The sequence below is a fragment of the Nomascus leucogenys genome, chromosome 22a (genome assembly GCF_006542625.1).
Source record: "Nomascus leucogenys isolate Asia chromosome 22a, Asia_NLE_v1, whole genome shotgun sequence".
NCBI classification, from domain to species: Eukaryota; Metazoa; Chordata; class Mammalia; order Primates; family Hylobatidae; genus Nomascus; species Nomascus leucogenys.
This window is the reverse complement of record NC_044402.1, coordinates 141,766,926-141,786,089: the sequence shown is the minus strand read 5'-3', so window position 1 is coordinate 141,786,089 and position 19,164 is coordinate 141,766,926. Positions and strand designations below refer to the sequence as shown.

Here is a 19,164-nt window from a genome sequence, read left to right as displayed (position 1 = left end):
TTTTCCAAAAGAGTACAGGTAACTACTATTGCCTACATTTCTAACCAGAAGAGACTAACCTGTTTTGGTAGGTCTGCAGTCAGAGCACGAATGGACATGTGAGTCTTGCTGTGTCTTCTGCAAAACAGAGAACAAGCTGTGAGAAACCAAACCCTCCCCTTCTCAGCACCTGTTTTTAAAGCACAAGCACGTACTGTATCCATGAAGAAAACCTCACATGAAAATGTAGCTAAGAGGTATCTAACTTGAAAGGGGCAGGATAATGGAAAACAACAATTCAAATAAAAAACAGAGGTCTCAAGAGAGGTAAGATTACACACCCACACTAAAGGAAAAAATTCCACATTCGGAGAAACAACAAGAATTTTCAGATTAAATGTTTACTATAGGCCGGGTGCAGTGGCTCACGCCTGTAATCCTAGCACTTTGGGAGGCCAAGGCGGGTGGATCACGAGGTCAGGAGATCAAGACCATCCTGGCCAACACTATGAAACCCCGTCTCTATTAAAAATACAAAAAATTGGTTGGGTGTGGTGGTGGACGCCTGTAGTCCCAGCTACTCGGGAGGCTGAGGCAGGAGAATGGCGTGAACCTGGGAGACGGAGCTTGCAGTGAGCTGAGATTACACTGCTACACTCTAGCCTGGGTGACAGAGCAAGACTCCGTCCCGGGAGGTGGAGCTTGCAGTGAGCCAAGATCACACCATTGCACTCCAGCCTGGGTGACACAGCAAGACTCTGTCTCAAAAAAATATTTACTATACTATGTAAAAATATATATAAGCTAAGCTATACAGAAGAAAAACTAAAAATATCTCTATGTGTACACAATGTCTATATAAAAATATTACAGGCTGGGCGCAGTGGCTCATGTCTGTAATCCCAGCACTTTGGGAGGCCGAGGCGGGCAGATCATGAGGTCAGGAGATCGAGACCACCCTGGCTAAAACAGTGAAACCCCATCTCTACTAAAAATACAAAAAAATTGCCAGGTGTGGTGGCAGGTGCCTGCAGTCCCAGCTACTTGGGAGGCTGAGGCAGAAGAATGGTGTGAACCTGGGAGGCGGAGTTTACAGTGAGCGGAGATCGCGCCACTGCACTCCAGCCTGGGCGACAGAACGAGACTCCGTCTCAAAAAAAAAAAAAACATTGAAACTGAACTCCTGTAAAAATACATGTTCATGTATTTGAAGTGACTTTTAGTCAAGTAAAGATTAATATTTAAAATAGGCTGGGCATGGTGGCTCACATCTATAATTCCAGCACTTTGGGAGGCTGAGGTTGGAGGATTACTTGAGCCCACATGTTTGAGACCAGCCTGGGCAATATAGCAAGACCCTGTCTCTACAGAAAAAAACAAAAACAAAAAAAAAACTAGCCAGGGGATAGTGGTGTGCGCCTATATTCCCAGCTACTCGGGAGGCTGAGGTGGGAGGATTGCTTGAGCCCAGGAGTCTGAAGCTGCAGTGAGCCGTGATCGTGCCACTGTACTCCAGCTTAGGTGACGGAGCAAGACTCAGTCTCTCTTCTCGCTCTCTCTCCATATATATATTTAAATATTAATTTTAAAAGCACACACTTTACATCATAAAGGCCAGAGCTTACCTTTCATATGGAATTCTCTTCATTCCACTGTCTTTGAAATAATCTACTAGTTGTTTCTGAGTTCTTCCACTGTGAATAAAGATTCAGATTTTTAATAAAGAACAGTAAGTCAGCATTAATTTTTCAGAGTAAAAGACAAAAGATTTACCCATCCTCTCTCATAAATATACACACACATATTTTATTTTTTGAGACTGAGTCTTGCTCTATTGCCCAGGGTGGAGTGCAGTGGCGCGATCTCTGCCTCGTGGGTTTAAGCGATTCTCATGCCTCAGCCTCCTGAGTAGCTGGGATTACAGGTACCCGCTAACACGCCCAGCTAAGTTTTGTATTTTTAGTAGAGATGGGGTTTCACCATGTTGGCCAGGCTCATATCGAATTCCTGACCTCAAATGATCCACCCGCCTTGGCCTTCCAAAGTGCTGGGATTATAGGTGTGAGCCACCGGGCTCGGCCCACATACATATTTGAAAGTTATACTTTGTAGTAAGCGTAACTGAATTTGTAAGCAAAGTTTTTATTAAACCTATTTTTTTCCATTATTTTATTTCATATGCTTCCTCTAGTTATTCTTTCACAATACCTCCACTTCGTGTGTAATTCTCTGACATATTTTATAACATTTCTTTCTTGACTAGGAATTACCTATTTTCTCAGCTTTACATACCAGTGAGGGGCCCACGCAAGCCATGGCATGGCCCCTACCTGTATCTGAAGGAGGAGCCCCGGCTGAAGAAGACGGCTTTTGCTTTTGGCTTAGGTTGGTCCAAAAGTCTAAAAAAGGTGTGATACTCCACACAAATCTTCCAAAAGTTCTTACATTCATCTCTACTACTCAACAAAAATTCTAATGTGTCCTGGTAAGGTCCCTAGAAACAAAACACAAAGGTTAATTAATTCAAGAATGAAGTATTGGACAAGAGGAAGTACATTTAGGAAGCAGATCACACGATAGGCAATTCCAAAATTAAATATTGGTAAGGATTTTTTTTGAGACAGGATCTTGCTCTGTACCCAGGCTGGAGTGCAATGGCGTGATCTTGGCTCACTGCAACTTCAACCTCCCAGGCTCAAACAATCCTCCCACCTCAGCCGCTCCCCTCCTACCGCTCGCTGGGACTACAGGCTCACAACACCAAGCCCAGCTGATTTTTGTACTTTTTGTAGAAAAAGGGTTTTGCCATGTTGGCCAGGCTGGTCTTGAACTCCTGAGCCCAAGTGATCTGCCCACCTCAGCCTCCCAAAGTACTGGGATTACAGGTCTGCACCACTGCACCCAGCCCAGGAAGGGTTTTTCTAAAAATTGTATACAAAGTCTTCTGGTTCCTTCCATCTGCTTAATTAAGAAAAGATAAACAGTATATATATTCACAGTGGAAACAGCAGAAAAATGAAGTCACCCACAATCACACAACTGTCAACATTCTGAATTATATCTTTGTAAACACTTTTTCCACCGAGCCTTGGCATTTTTCATGCCAGCTAACATATTTATATGTTATTACTGAATTGTTTCTACATGGTATATATTTTTAAAATCTAGGATATTTTACATGTCCAGGACATGCAGTTTTCAGGCCCACAAATATCGCCCTGAAGAAACTGCATTCACTCTCAGTTATTCCTTAGGATAAATTCCTAGAAATGGAAATCTGAGCTCAAAGACTGCACATTTTTGAACCTGCTGATGTATGTTACCCAATTACCTTCCACAAAGACTGTAATACTTTGAATCTAACATTTAGTCTTTAAAAAGTGCTTAGGTAAGTAAAATGTAACTTTGCTAAGTGCAGATGCAAACAGTTCTGGGCTTTGACTTACCACCCTATTCAAGTTAATAGCTGCTTTGGTGAACTTTCCCTATCATCTCAAATAACTGCAAGAAACATTTTTTTTTTTTACTCACAGAGTAAAATAGCTTTCACTTGTGTTTTGTATGTGTGTTTGGCATTCCTTCTACTTCCCTTTCATCCACAGAAGAGATATTTGTACAACAATTAAAGCCACTTTCAAGCCTTCTACCAAAAGCAAACACACTTACACATAGCATGTGAACCCAGTGTGTACCAAAAGCCCTACTACTCAAGTGCCTTTTAAAGGTGTAGGCGAAGCTTTTCTTCTGACTGGCCCAAGAGCTCTAAATCTCCCATAACCCGAAATGTGTCTGGGCTGACACAGGCATGGCCATCTCTTAAGCTTCAAATCCCATGGTAGCTTGGCAAATCTACTTTTTATTTTCTAACTCCTTTTGTACAATGGAAATGCAGCAACTGGAACATCTTTGAATAACTGCAAGTACTGGATTTTACCAAATACACTGCACAGGCATTTATTTTTTCCATTTTTACTCATTTCAGTAAATTCATATGTAATTATTACTTTATTAATGAGCAGTCAGTAAAGAAAGGAATATTTACTTCCTGACAATCAAGGCTTCTTCAATTAGAGCTATTCAAAGATCAATTTCTGAATGAAGGACACAGGAGAACACTGGGGACACTCCTCAATTCATTCTGAAGCTCTCAACTGCTGCAGGGCTTCAGATCATTTTGAACACTTTGTTCTTCAGCTTCCTTACCTAGAGAACAAAGAGGCCGCAATAACCATGGTTCTCAGCAGCCCCTAGGAGCTTGTCAGATGTGCACCTTCTTGGGTTCATCCCAGACCCACTGAATCTGAAACCCTGGGGTTTTGAGCCAGCAACATGTGAGTGACAAAGTTCCTGGGGGAGGTAAGTGTGAGACCAGCTAGGCAGACTGCCCTCAGCCCCTCCAGACCTAAGTCCCGAATCCTGTCCTTGAGTTCTTGTGTGCATTATGCTGAAATGATTTACAAAGTAGTTATGTTTTAGCAGAATAAATTATGAGTTAAAAAATGGTCAAAATAGGCTGGGCATGGTGGCTCACGCCTGTAATCCCAGCACTTTGGGAGGCCAAGGCGGGTGGATCACCTGAGGTCAGGAGTTCGAGACCAGCCTGACCAACATGGAGAAACCCTGTCTCTACAAAAATACAAAATTAGCCAGGTGTGGTGGCACATGCCTGTAATCCCAGCTACTTGGGAGGCTGAGGCAGGAGAATCGCTTGAACCCAGGAGGCGGAGGGTTGCAGTGAGCCGAGATCATGCCATTGAACTCCAGCCTGGGCAACAAGAGCGAAACTCCATCTCAAAAAAAGAAAAAAAAAAAAAAAAAAAGCTAAAAATAATACTTACATGAACCTCCGGATGAAGTTTGATAAGAAATCTTTTCCTCTTGAAGCTTAGTTTACGGACCTTGGACCAGTTGAAAGTGTTGATTTTGGTGGTGCCCTGAAATTCAAGAGACAGATAGATTACATTTGTATCTAACACATAACCCCTTTCTCATGAAATAGGGAATGCTTAAATTACATCCTTGCCAACAGAGCAATCTACTTGGCATTTTACCATTATGTCTGAAATAGCTGACTTAAAATGTCAATAACTAAACATATTAATCTATCTGTTCTAGAAAGATAATTTAATTTTTTTTGAGATGGAGTCTTGCTCCGTTGCCCAGGCTAGAGTGCAGTGGTACAATCTCTGCTCACTGCAGCCTCAGACTCCTGGGCTCAAGCAATCATCCTGCCTCAGCCTCTGGAGCAGCTGGGACTACAGACACCAGACACCAATCCTGCCTAATTTTCTATTTTTAATTTTTTTTTGTAGAGATGAGGTCTTGCTATGTTGCCCAGGCTGGTCTCAAACTCAAGGCACATCCGGAACACAAGGACACTAAAAGGTTCAAAGAGATGGAAAAAGATGTACTTAACAACTGACCACAAGAAAGCTGGTGGAGCAGTATTATCATCAGACACGATGCATGAGAAAGAGGCCTTACATCATTTAAAAGCAATTCACCAGGAAGAAACACTTGGACTTGTATCTCTCCCCATATTGTTTCAAATATTTATAGGAAATAGACAATTAGAAGAAGAAATGGAAAGATTTGCACTTTTTTTTTTTTTTTTTGAGACAGAGTCTCACTCTATTGCCCAGGCTGGAGTGCAGTGGTACGATCTCCATTCACTGTAACCTCCGCCTCCTGGATTCAAGCAATTCTCCTGCCTCAGCCTCCTGAGTAGCTGGGACTGCAGGTGTGTGCCACCACAGCTGGCCAATTTTTGTATTTTTAGTAGAGATGTGGCTTCACCATGTTGGCCAGGCTGGTCTTGAACTCCTGACCTCAGGTGACTGGTCCACCTTGCCTCCCAAAGTGCTGGGATAACAGGCATGACCCACTGTGCCTGGCTAATTTTAATTTCTTTGATAAGGTTTTATTGCAAAAATTTAAAATCAATGTTAATATACATTTTTTGAAGTTCACTCCTACAAGGAGGGTGGTCTGGAAAGGGCAGTGATAGTGGCCAGGCAGGGCGGGGAGTAGAGTCAGGCTTCTCACTGAAGCTAGAACACAGTGCTAGAGTGTAACAGGAGTGAATGCTGGGAATTCCTGGTCTCAGCAGATACAGACACAGATATAGAGGTAAATATAGATATGTGAGGTGAGTGGGTATATGTACACGTGTGTAGCACTGTCTGTTGAGAGGGCTAGGAGTGGTGACACCCCACAAAGCAATGGGCACACTGAGTGCATGGATCTTGGTCTCTAAATACCAGTCTTCACTAAAACGGCTGGGCTCTGTGGGGAAATGGCTGACTCCACGGTGAAGCAGGCAAAGTACAAAACAAGCCTGGCATATCTTATTCTGTAAGAAAGCAAAGAAGTGCTCATAAAATGAAAGGACACGTGAGAAGGACACAAGAGGCAGCTTCAAGAGCCTCCCTTGGGCCAAATGTGGGAAAGTTAAAGATAAAAATAAATAATGAAACCAACAGATTATCAAGTATCAGATTTGAATCTATGAATCCACAGTGACATAAACCAAATACATGGAGAGAAAACTCTTCCTTCCAGTAGTAGGAGGAATGGGATTTAAAGAGTCATGGTTGGGCAACCATCATAGTGATCTAACTAGAAGATGAGTGTGATGAGGTACAAGATATTTACTTAGTCTCAAAGTATCTCTCCATAAAATACTTAGTTACAAAGGACAAAAAGTAACTTTTCTTTCCCTCAGAGATAAGGAGTCTCAAACTCCTGGGCTCAAGCAATCATCCTGTCTCAGCCTCTGGAGCAGCTGGGAATACAGGCACCTGATACCAATCCTGGCTAATTTTCTGTTTTTAATTTTTTCTTGTTTAACTAGTTAAAGGCAGATGGGCATCTCAGGTAAAGGCCAGCAGGACCTTTTGTAGAGATGGGGTCTTGTTATGTTGCCCAGGCTGGTCTCAAACACCTGGCCTCAAGTGATCCTCCTGCTTCAGCCTCCGTTGGGACTACAGGCATGAACCACTACTCAAAAATAACTTCATATACAGAAAAGCTGGCAAACACCATCTTGACCAAGTGATCAATGTTACCACCACCACCAATGGGACAGATGGACCCTATGTGCTACATGAATCAGGACACATCATCACTCTGGGAGTTTCTCGCCTAGGCAGTGAGCCCAGGGTCTGATCCTGGGGAAGCACTGCACAATCCCATATCATAAACATTCTACAAAATGACTGCCCTGTAATCTTCCAAAATGTCAAGGTCATGAAAACCAAGGAAAGAAGGAAGAATGTTCCAAGACTGCAGAGACCAGAGACATAATGCCTGGGTACAGCATTTGCTCCTAGATTGGACCTTCTGTAGTAAACAACACTGGGACAGCCAGTTAAAGGCAGACGGGCATCTCAGGTAAAGGCCAGCAGGACCTTTCTGTGCTGTTTTTCTATAAGCTTGAAATGGTTTCAAAATAAAATTTAAAAAACGTCTGAGACACTGCTTGGGCATTTCAGCGACTATACGTTTGATGCTACCAACATTTACTCTTACCTGCAAACTCAGTGCAAGAGGCAGCAAAGTGAGGGACACAGTCCCCTCAGGGACACCTCCAAAGGAAAAAACAAACCTCTTTAGCCATAAGGAGTAAAACACTGATACATGCTACCACATGAGTGAACTTGGAAACAAGGAGACACTACACACAATAAACCACATGTTTACATGATCCCACTTCTATGAAATATCTAGAATAGAGCGAATATCCTGACGGGTGCCTGTTCTGGATATCAGTGGTTGCTGGGGGCTGGCGGAGTAACTGCTAAAGAGTATGAGGGTCTCTTCTTGGGATGATGAAAATGTTCTGAAATTAGATAGTAGTGATGGTCATACAACTGTGTAAGTATCCTAAAGCAACTGTATTGTGTACTTCAACATGGTGAATTTTATGGCATATACATTTTATCTCAATTAAAAAAAAATCCTGAGTTAGATGTTCTCAAAGCCAAGATACAAACGTTAGGGTCTAAATGAGGACTTAAGCTTCCTAGTTCCCAAAATATTGCCCAAACACTAAGTCACTCTAATTTCTACTAAAAGTAAAATATTGAAGGCCAGGTGCAGTGGCTCACGCCTGTGATCCCAGCACTTTGGGAGGCTGAGGTGAGCGGATCACCTGAGGTCAGGAATTAAAAAAAAAAAAAATTAGCTACTCGGGAGGCTGAGGCAGGAAAATCGTTTGAACCCAGGAGGCGGAGGTTGCAGTGAGCAGAGACTGTGCCACTGTACTCCAGCCTGGGTGACAGAGTGAGACTCCATCTCAAAAACAAAACAAAAAAACCGAGGGCCTGCCACGGAGGTTAAGAGATGAAGCCCTCCCAAGAAGGGGGCCGACAATAGCTCAGAGGCCCCCACATAACTGCTCAGCTGCTTGTCCAATCCCTTCTGGTCCAAATAAGAAACTTCTATAGCTGTCTCTTGGTATCTGTAGGGGATTGGTTCCAGGACCCTCTACCCTAGTACTCAAATCTATACATCTTAAGGCTCTGATAGAAAATGGTGAAGTATTTGCATAGAACCTACACACACCCTCTTTAATTTAATTTTTGTAGAGATGAGGTCTTGCTTTGTTGCTAAGGCTGGTCTCCCGAGCTCTGGTGATTCTCTTGCCTTGACCTTCCACAGTGCTGGGATTACAGGCTTGAGCTACCACGCTGGGCTTCCTGTATACTTTAATAAAATCATTTCTAGATTACTTATGTACCTAATACAATGTAAACGTCACATAGTTTAACTGTACTGTGTTAAATTTGTATTTTTTAAAAAATTACACACACACATATATGCATGTGTGTGTGTTTTGAGACAGAGTTTCGCTCTTGTTGCCCAGGCTGGAGTGCAATGGTGCAATCTTGGATCACTGTAACCTCGGCCTCCTGGATTCAAGCGATTCTCCTGCCTCAGCCTCCTCAGTAGCTGGCATTACAGGCACCTGCCACCACACCTGGATAATTTTTGTATTTTTAGTAGAGATGGGGTTTCACCATGTTGGCCAGGCTGGTCTCGAACTCCTGACCTCAGGTGATCCACCTGCCTCGGCCTCCCAAAGTGCTGGGATTACAGGTGTGAGCCACCGCACCCAGCCTGTATTGTTTTTTATTGTTTATTTTCCTGTGGAAATGGAGGGCCAACTGTATATCCCAGGGTCTTAACCACTGTCATGAAAGGAGAAATAAACAGAAAATCCAAGGACAACCATAGCTTTCATCTACTGCACCCTGACTTGACAGACTTTTTTTTTTTTTTTTTTTTGAGAAGGAGTCTCGCTCTTTCACCCAGGCTGGAGTGCAGTGGCGCGATCTCGGCTCACTGAAGGCTCCGCCCCCTGGGGTTCACGCCATTCTCCTGCCTGAGCCTCCCACGTAGCTGGGACTACAGGCACCCGCCACCTCGCCCGGCTAATTTTTTTATTTTTAATAGAGACGGGGTTTCACCCTGTTAGCCAGGATGGTCTTGATCTCCTGACCTTGTGATCCGCCCGCCTTGGCCTCCCAAAGTGCTGGGATTACAGGTGTGAGCCACCGCGCCCGGCCAACTTGACAGACTTTAAGACAACACCTTTAAACCTGCACAGTTAGCTGTGGAATGCTAAAATCTACTGCTTTCATTTTCATATTCATCCAATAATCCAGGGCATGTCTGAAGATGCCAAATAGACTACACGACTGGAAACAAACTGCCAGCTCAGGGTCACCCACTCCACATCAAGTCCTCTTCCTCAGACAGAACCAGCTTCACCTCTCTTGGCTGCCTTTCTGGGATTTACTCTCACGCATCCATTCATTCACCCATATCTCTGAAAAGCACATTTATGGCAGCTAGCACACTCTCCACTTTGAAATCTTGCCTCCTCGACTTCTGTCACTGCCAATACCTCACACCTACTGCTCCCCACACTCTCCTAATTGTTGGTAAATTTTAAATTCAGTATTTATATTAATGGTCATGTAAGCATTGCTCACACGCTGAGCTATGGTGAATTTAACTACTTTTTTTATATTATAAAGTAAAGCTTCCTTCTTCAAAATTTCCTTGAGAATCGTAATCGCCTCTTTTCATTTGCTTCATTGGCATGTACCTATCCCTAGTTCACACTCTTCCACACGGTCCAGCACAAGAAATGAGTCCCTGGTCTCCTCTCTCTCCCGGGGCCCTGCCCTCTGTTCTGGTGTTGGTGGATGTTCTCTCGGCAGGCAGAGCCTGTGTCTTCCTCTGCCTGTGTCGGATGTGGAGCACCCTATTTCCTTCTTTCTCACTTTTAGTTCATTCTCTCCTCTAGTTTTTCCTTACAAAGGGCGAGTAGCAGTTAATTTTTTAAAAATCTACATGTCTGAAAAAAGCCTTTCTCTGTACAGAAGTCATGTGGGACAGAGCACAGAATTCTAGTCTCGAGCCCCCCACACACCAAATTGTTCTTTAAAAAACTATCCCAAATGCTCGGGGAAACTGATTTGAGTAATAATAAAACTGCAGTCTCAAAAAAAAAAAAAAAAGAATTAGTTTGGAAATAATTTCCTTTTAATTTTTGAGCTGCTGCCATTGCAGTGCCATTGCACTCCAGCCTGGGCAACAAGAATGAAACTCCGTCTCAAAAAAAAAAAAAAAAAAGAGAGAGACAGAGAGAAAGTGTACCAGCTCTTCTTTGTACCTCTGGTTGAATTCAGCTGTGAATCCATCTAGTCCTGGGCTACTTTTTTTTTTTTTGCTTGGTAGGATATTATTGCCTCAATTTCACAACTCATTACTGGTCTATTCAGGGATTCAGTTTCTTCCTGGCTCAGAAAGCCCCATTGCTTTCTGGCTCCCAGTATTGCTACTGAATAGTTCAAGGCCATTTGAAATCACACTTCTTTCTCTCTCCTTCCTGGGAGTTCTTGGGTCTTCTCCACTATTATCCTTTGTTGGATGGATAGACTGCAAAATTTTTCTCCCATTCTGTAGGGTCGTTTGTTCACTCTGATGATAGTTTCTTTTGCTGTGCATAAGCTTTTCAGTTTAATTAAATCTCATTTATCAATTTTTGCTTTTGTTGCAATTGCTTTTGGCATTTTCGTCATGAAATCCTTCCTGTGCCTATGTCCTGAATGGTATTGCCTAGATTTTCTTCCAGGGTTTTTTTTTTGTTTTTGTTTTTGAGACAGGGACTCACTTCATCGCCCAGACTGCAGTATAGTGGCTTATCTTGGCTCACTGCAACCTCCGCCTCCAAGGCTCAAGCGGTTCTCCTGCCTCAGTCTCTCGAGTAGCTGGGGTTATAGGCACCCACTATCATACCTGGCTAATTATTGTATTAGTAGAGATGGGGTTTCACCATGTTGGCCCCAGGCTGGTCTTGAACTCCTGACATCAAGTGATCTGCCCCTGTCGGCCTCCCAAAGTGCTGGGATTCAGACGTGAGCCACTCTGCCCAGCTCTCATCTAGGGTTTTTACAAGTATCTTTCTGGTTCAGTCTTGGGAGGGTGTATGTGTCCAGGAATTTATCAATTTCTTTTAGATTTTCCAGTTTATGTGCACAGAGGTGATTGTAGCATTCTCTGATGATTGTTTATGTTTCTGTGGGGTCAGTGGGGAGATTCCCCTATCATTTCAGATTGTTCATTTGATTATTCTCTATTATCTTCTTTACTAGTCTAGCTAGCAGTCTATTTTATTATTTTTTTCAAAAAACCAGCTCCTGGATTTGATTTTTTTTTTTTTTTTGAGACGGAGTCTTGCTCTGTCACCCAGGCTGGAGTGCAGTGGCACAATCTCGGCTCACTGCAAGCTCCGCCTCCCGGGTTCACGCCATTCTCCTGCCTCAGCCTCTCCGAGTAGCTGGGACTACAGGCGCCCGCCACCACGCCCGGCTAATTTTTTTGTATTTTTAGTAGAGACGGGGTTTCACCGTGGTCTCGATCTCCTGACCTCGTGATCCGCCCGCCTCGGCCTCCCAAAGTGCTGGGATTACAAGCGTGAGCCACCGCGCCCGGCAGGATTTGATTTTTTGAAGGGTTTTTTTGTGTCTCTATCTCTTCAGTTCAGCTCTGATCTTGGCTATTTCTTGTCTTTGAGGTTTGTTTGCTCTTGATTTTTTAGTTCTTTTAGTTGAGATGTTAGGTTGTTAACCTGAGATCTTTCTAGCTTTTTGATGTGGGCATTTAGTAATATAAACTTCCCTCTTAACACTGCTTTAGCTGCATCCCAGATTCTGATATGTTATCTTTGTTCTCATTAGTTTCAAATAACTTCTTGATTTCTACCTTAATTTCATTATTTACCCAAGAGTCATTCAGGAGCAGGTTGTTCAATTTCCATATAGTTGTGTGGTTTTCAGTGAATGTTTAAATCTTGAGTTCTAATTTGATTGTGCTGTGGTGTAAGAGACTGTTTGTTATGATTTCAGTTCTTACGCATTTGCTGAGGAGTGTTTTGCTTCCGATTATGTGATCAGTTTTAGAGAAAGTGCCATGTGGTGATGAGAAGAATGTATATTCTGTTGTTTTGGGGGGGACAGTTCTGTAGCTATCTATAAGATCACTTTATCCAGGGCTGAGTTCAGGTCCTAAATATTTTTGTTAACTTTCTGTCTTGATGATCTGTCTCATATTGTCAGTGGGGTGTTAAAGTCTCCTATTATTATTGTGTGGGAGTCTAAGTCTCTGTAGATCTTTAAGAACTTGCTTTATGAATCTGGGGGCTCCTGTATTGGGTGCATATATATTTAGAATAATTAGCTCTTCTTGTTGAAACTTTTACCATTATATAATGCCCTTCTTTGTCTTTTTTAATCTTTGTTGCTTTAAAGTCTGTTTTGTCAGAAACTAGGATTGCAAGCCTTGTTTTTTTCTGTTTTCCATTTGCTTGGTAAATTTTATTCCATCCCTTTATTTTGAGCCTATGTGTGTCTTTGCATGTGAGACAGGTATCTTGAAGACAGCATACCCATAGGTCTTGGCTTTTTATCCAGCTTGCCATTCTGTGTCTTTTAATTGGGGCATTTAGCCCATTTACATTTAAGGTTAATATTGTTATGTGTGAATTTCATCCTGTCATCATGGTGCTAGCTGGTTATTTTGCAGACTTGTTTTTGTGGTTGCTTTATAGTGTCACTGGCCTATATATTTCAGTGTGTTTTTGCAGTGGCTGGTAACAGTTTTTCCTTTCTGTATTTAGTGCGTTCTTCAGGAGCTCTTGCAAAGCAGGCCTGGTGGTGATGAATTCCCTAAGCACTTGCTTGTCTGAAAAGAATCTTATTTCTGTTTTGCTTATGAAGTTTAGTTTGGCGAGATATGAAATTCTGGGTTGGAATTTTTTTCTAAGCATGTTGAATATTGGCCCCCAATCTCTTCTGGCTTGTAGGGTTTCTGCTGAGAGGTCCCCTGTTAGTCTGAAGGGATTCCCTTTGTAGATGACCTGGCCTTTCTCTCTGGCTGCCTTTAATATTTTTTCTTCTATTTCAACCTTGGAGAGTCTGATGATTGTACATCTTGGGGTAGATCTTCTTGTGGAGTATCTTACTGGGGTTCTCTGCATTTCTTGAATTTGAATATTAGCCTGTCTTGTTAGGTTGGGGAAATTCTCCTGGATGATATCCTGAAGTACACTTTCCAACTTGGTTCCATTCTCCCTGTCTCTTTCAGGTAAACCAATCAGTAGTAGGTTTGGTCTCTTCATGTAATCCCATATTTGTTGGAGGTTTTGTCATTCCTTTTCATTCTTTTCTCTCTATTCTTGTCTGCCTGTTTGAGAAAGATAGTCTTCAATGCTCTGAGATTCTTTCCTCTGCTTGGCCTATTCTGCTATTGATACTTGTGATTGCCATGTGAGGTGCTCGTGTTGTGTTTTTCAGCTACATCAGGTCAGTTATGTTTCTCTCAAAACTGGCTATAATAGCTCCTGTGTTGTTTTATCATGGTCCTTAGATTCTTTGCATTGGGTTACAACATGCACCTTTAGCTCAGCAAAATTCATTATTACCCACCTTCCAAAGCCTGCTTCTGTCAATAACGCTATCTCAGCCTCAGTCCATTTCTATGCCCTTGCTGGAGAGGTGTTGTGGTCACTTGGAGGAGAAGAGGCCCTCTGACTTTTTGAGTGTTCAGCATTTTTGTGTTGATTTTCTCATTTCTGTGGGTTTATCAAACTTTGATCTTTGAGGTTGCTGACCTTTGAATGGGGTTTTTATGGGTTTTTTGGTTCATGTTGTTGCTGTTTTCTGTTTTTTTTTTTTTTTTTGATATAGGGTCTCACTTTGTCACCCAGGGTGGAGTGCAGTGGCACGATCTTGGCTCACTGCAACCTCTGCCTCACGGATTCAAGCAGTTCTCCCTCCTCAGCCTGCCACTGTGCCCAGCTATTTTTTTTTTTTTTTTTTTTTTTTTTGTATTTTTAGTAGAGATGGGGTTTCACCACATTGGCCAGGCTGGTCTTGAACTTCTGACCTCAGGTGATCTGCTTGTTTCAGCCTCCCACAGTGCTGGGATTACAGGTGTTTGTTTTTTGAGACAGTCTCGCTCTGTTTCCCAGGGTGGAGTGCAGTGGTGTGATCTCAGCTCACTGCAACCTCTGCCTCCCCGGGTTCAAGTGATTCTCCTGTCTCAGCCTCCTAAATAGCTGGGACTACAGGTGCCCACCACTACACCCAGCTAATTTTCGTATTGTTAGTAGAGATGGGGTTTCACCATGTTGTCCAGGCTGGTCTTGAACTCCTGACCTCAAGTGATCTGCCCACCTCAGCCTCCCAAAGTGCTGGGATTACAGGTGTGAGCCACCGCACCTGAACTGTTATTTTTCTTTTACTAGTCAGGCCACTCTACCATAGGGCTGCTGCAGTTTGCTGGGAGTCCGCTCCAGACCCTAGTTGCCTCGGTTTTTCCTGTACCTGGAGGTATCACCAGCAAAGCCTGTGAAACAGAAAAGATAGCAGACAGCTTCCTCCTCTAAAAGCTTTGTCCCAGGAGGGTACTGACTTGTTGCTGGCCCAAATGCATCTGTAGGGGGTGGCTCACCCAGTCAGGAGGAAGAGGGTCAGGGACCCACTTAAAGCAGCCTGGCTGCTTTTTGCAGAGTAGGTATGCTGCATGTGAGGGAACTCTTCCTTATCCAGACTGTTTATATTCTCCAAAGCCAGCAGGCTGAAATGGCTGAGTCAACCAAACTAGAGATGGTGGCCATCCCACCCCCCTGGGAACCTGGATCCATCTCAGGCAGATTTCCAGCCTGCTGCTGTTGGCTGGCTAGAATTCCAAGCCAGTGGGTCTTAACTTGTGAGGTGCTGTGGAAGTGGGCCTCACAGAATGACACTGCTTGGCTCCCTGGATTCAGCCCCCTTCCTAGGGATTTGTAAAAACAGATTTCCCACCTTGCTGGGGGTCCTGAGGCTGAAGTATGTGAAACTCCTAGGTCTCTGTGTGTGCCTCAGTGGCTGCTCTGAGACTGAACACAACTCTGTGTATTGGACCCAAGGTCCTAGTGGCATGGGCTCATGAGGGGATCTCCTGATCCGTGGGTTGCAAAGATCTGTGGGAGAGGTGTGGTTTCCTGGGTGAGGTTGCACAGTCACTCACCATTTCCCTTGGCTGAGGATGGGGGTTCCTTTGGCTCCATGCTGCTCTTGGGTGGGCCATCAGCCCCCACCTTCGCTTTTCTTCACCCTCCGTGGGTTGAGCTGTTCGCCTAGTTAGTTCTAGTGCAAGAACCTGAGTATTTCAGTTGAAGGTGAATTCACTCACCCCTTTTCTTTCCTCTTCGTGAGTGGCGTGGACCTCAGTTGCTTCTAATCAGCCATCTTGGATCCTCCTATATTATAATTTTAAATATCTGTGCTTAGAACTGAGGCTGCCATACCTCTGTGGATGATGGAGATGAAATTGTGGAGCCCAAGGTCTGCTGGGGTTGGGTTCCTATTGCTGCATGTGGGGCTGGGCCGTAAACCTGCTAAAAAGTAGCACAGCATCTGCCAGCACAACTCTGCAGGACAGAGAGGCTGATGGCCCCTGCCTGGCGTGCAGACCAGGTAGGCAACACGGGGTGGGGATGGACTGGGACAGCCTATATTTTAATTTGCAAACGTTTTTATGTTCTCCATTTGTTTCTATCATGGTATCCTGCTCGTTTCAGAGATGCAGTGTTTTATTTCTGTGAAGGTTTTGTGAAAATGTAATACAGTGATACATTCACAAGGCTCAAATTCTGAAGGTTCAAAAATGAGTCCATAGCGCAAGTCTCCCCCTCAGCACTGTTTCAAAGCCTGCTAGCTTGGCCACCCTTCCCTGGGGCCATTAATGTCACCAGTTCATTCTATAGTGTGGAATATAGTGCACATACAATTTTCTCTCTTTTCCCCACAAGCAGTAGCTACTATGCAGAGTTTTTAATCTTTTCTCCATGTAATGATGCATCTTGAAGTACGTCTCATTATTGGGACATAAAGAGCTGCTTCCTTGTTTGTACAGTCGCCCAATATTCTGTTCACATGGATGCATCACCATTTATTTAGCTGGCTTTTATTTATGTACTGATTCAGAGACAGGGTCTCACTCCAGGTGCCCAGGCTGGAGTGCAGTGGCACGATCTCGGCTCACTGTAGCCTCGACCTCCTGGGCTCAGGTGATTCTCCCACCTCAGCCTCCTGAGTAGCTGGGACTACAGGTACATGCCACTACACCCAGTGAATTTTTGGTATTTTTAGTAGAGATGAGGTTTCTCCATGTTGCTCCAGCTGGTCTCAAATTCCTGGACTCAAGCAATCTGCCCACCTTAGCCTCCCAAAGTGCTGAGATTACAGGTGTGAACCACTGTGCCAGGCTATTTAACTGGCTTTCTAATGGTTAATTCCCAAAATTTTACTATTACAAACAAGGCTGATAAAAATAAAAAAATTACAAGATAAAATTTTACATTTCTGGTAAAGAAGCATTCCTGTTTCTCATGAGCATGAACTGTGAGCCCTTTCTGGGGCTCCTGGGAACATGTTGGCTTGCACTGTGACTTTGCCGCTACAGGCTGTGAGATTTCAGCCTTCCCTACTCTGCAAAGTCAGGTCCCATTCACTGTTTCATTTCCCAGCTTCCAAATATTGCTGCTATCCCTCATCTTTTGTGGGCTGTTTTCCCATTCTTTGTTCTTATGGATTTAAATGTTTAAAAAATTCTTTCACTGTCATTGTATTCAGGGTTTTGAGAGAATAAAAATAAATACATATATTCAGTCTGCTATCTTCAATCTGAAGTTTCTAATCCCTTGCTTTTACAATTTCTTTAGGTTGTATTATGTTTTTTTCTGGAAATGTGGCAATGGCTCAGTTTGGATATGAGGTTTTCATCTCTGTGCAATGGGGGAACACTCATCAGCAGATGTAGGCAGGGGATGCTCAGACCCTCCACCTGAAGGCATGGATTGCTAAGGTTGGTCTCTATCATGGATTTTTATTGTTCTCCAATCACGTTTAGTATGAAATGTAACACAATATTCTAAATTCAAAATTAATTTTTTTTCTGACAGGAAATTGAAACTTGATGGTTAGGTTAAGAAAAATAAGGAAAAGAAAACAATAATAAACACGGCTTCATGAGGGAGGCCTGAATCAGACCAAGCTCTTTTTGATAGTCACAGGTTAAAACAAGCCCACAAAGAAACAGCAGGTCACGCAGGCAACGGGCTCCCAGACTGCAATAGTGACAGTTCCCACAATATTCAGCATCGAGGAGACCTTTTCAGGATTGCCATAGTCTATCAGATGTGCAGAATTTTACAAGGGCCAGTGACCGGAGTGCTCCCAAAAGGAGGGGCCCAGACAAGTTGGACATATTTAGTCTGGGTGTGAGGGCACTTGGGGAGCCCCAGCAAGAGCTTTCAGATATGCGAAGGGCCTGAGTAAGGAGAAAAGCTCCTTCTAGTCGGACTAGCAGTCACACTTAAGCTTCTTGGACATCACAAACCCCAGCACACACACACATAACCACAAAAGGAAGTGAGCAGGCCATGCCCACCATTTATGTAATTATTTACCTATGCATCACAACTAATACAAACACCTCAGAAGACAACACTGACTCTTATCACAAGCAATCCTCTCATATTTTCTTCTATTCTAGTTTGTTTACTTAAATGATTACTGCAACCCACTCTAAAGCGCTCACAGTCCAGCCCAGATCACACCCACAGCACAGAGACTGCTCCACTGGAAAAAAAACAGGGTTGTGGTTTAGGATTCTAAGGGGGTAGGCCGAATCGCAGGAGGGAATGGGAAGTCCCAGAGGCAGTGGGCAGCCCTGATGGGGCAGGAGGGAGTGGGGAATCCAGGGAGGCGGGAGGCAGTCCCAGGAAGCAGTGGGCTCCATGACATGGAGGATGGTCACACGTGTGTCAGAGAAGGACAAAAGAATAATTTCCCCACTGAGTAAGAGGCTGGATTGGATGACATGCAAAGCCCCTCTTCCAAATCGAGGCCCTTACTCATCAGGACAAATATTTACCAACATCTATAAGAACAAACCCCACCAGGTTGCAGAATACCTCCCCTGCCCTGTTGTCACCCCTCCCTTCCCCACTGGCCTACCTGGAAGACGAGTACACCCATGTGGGAAACCGCCAGTTGAATCTTGGTTCCTTCCCTGTCAGAAGCCATGTGAAATCTGATGCCGTACATTTCCAACTTTCGAGCAATTTCGAGCACCTGGAAATCCGACTCGGCAGGTGTCTGGCCCCTGTAATAAAAAACAGTAGAATCATACACTACAAACACTTGATTTCTGAAAGAGCCAAAATGCATTATAGAAGTGATCAGGAAAAGCAACAATGAAGGCTTTGTGTGTTTAGAGGGCAGATCGTTCACTGTCTGTATGTTTACCCACTACAAAAACAGCATACCACATGTGCAGGCCAAAGACATCCTCAGTTTTCTTCTATTCTGTAACTACTTTGTAATGGGTAGAACACTTTTTTTGCATACACTAGCTACTCAGCCTTACATCTGCTCGATAGTGACAAGGCTATACACAAATACTACTGGCAGAGACAAATTTTAAATCAGAAGAAATACCACAGAGGGCCGGGCGCAGTGGCTGACGCCTGTTAATCCCAGCACCTTGGGAGGCAGAGGCGGGTGGATCACCTGAGGTCAGGAGTTTGAGACCAGCCTGGACAATGTGGCGAAACCCTGTCTCTAC

The 19,164-nt window shown here is 43.7% G+C and overlaps 1 protein-coding gene across 5 annotated transcripts in view; it reads right to left on the bottom strand.

The window, feature by feature from the left end:
- FARP2 (FERM, ARH/RhoGEF and pleckstrin domain protein 2) overlaps positions 1–19,164 on the bottom strand; it is a 141,068-nt gene that overhangs the window by 58,908 nt on the left and 62,996 nt on the right. For all 5 annotated transcript variants that reach the window (XR_004027910.1, XM_030803359.1, XM_030803361.1 and 2 more), the window contains exons 8-12: positions 18,555–18,702; positions 4,818–4,913; positions 2,310–2,473; positions 1,605–1,673; positions 60–117 (exon numbers count right to left, since the gene is read on the bottom strand). Coding sequence is in view for 4 of the 5 variants with exons in the window: in XM_030803359.1 (XP_030659219.1) it covers positions 60–117; positions 1,605–1,673; positions 2,310–2,473; positions 4,818–4,913; positions 18,555–18,702 (535 nt within the window). In the remaining variant the exon portion in view is untranslated. The remainder of the gene's footprint in view (positions 1–59; positions 118–1,604; positions 1,674–2,309; positions 2,474–4,817; positions 4,914–18,554; positions 18,703–19,164) is intronic.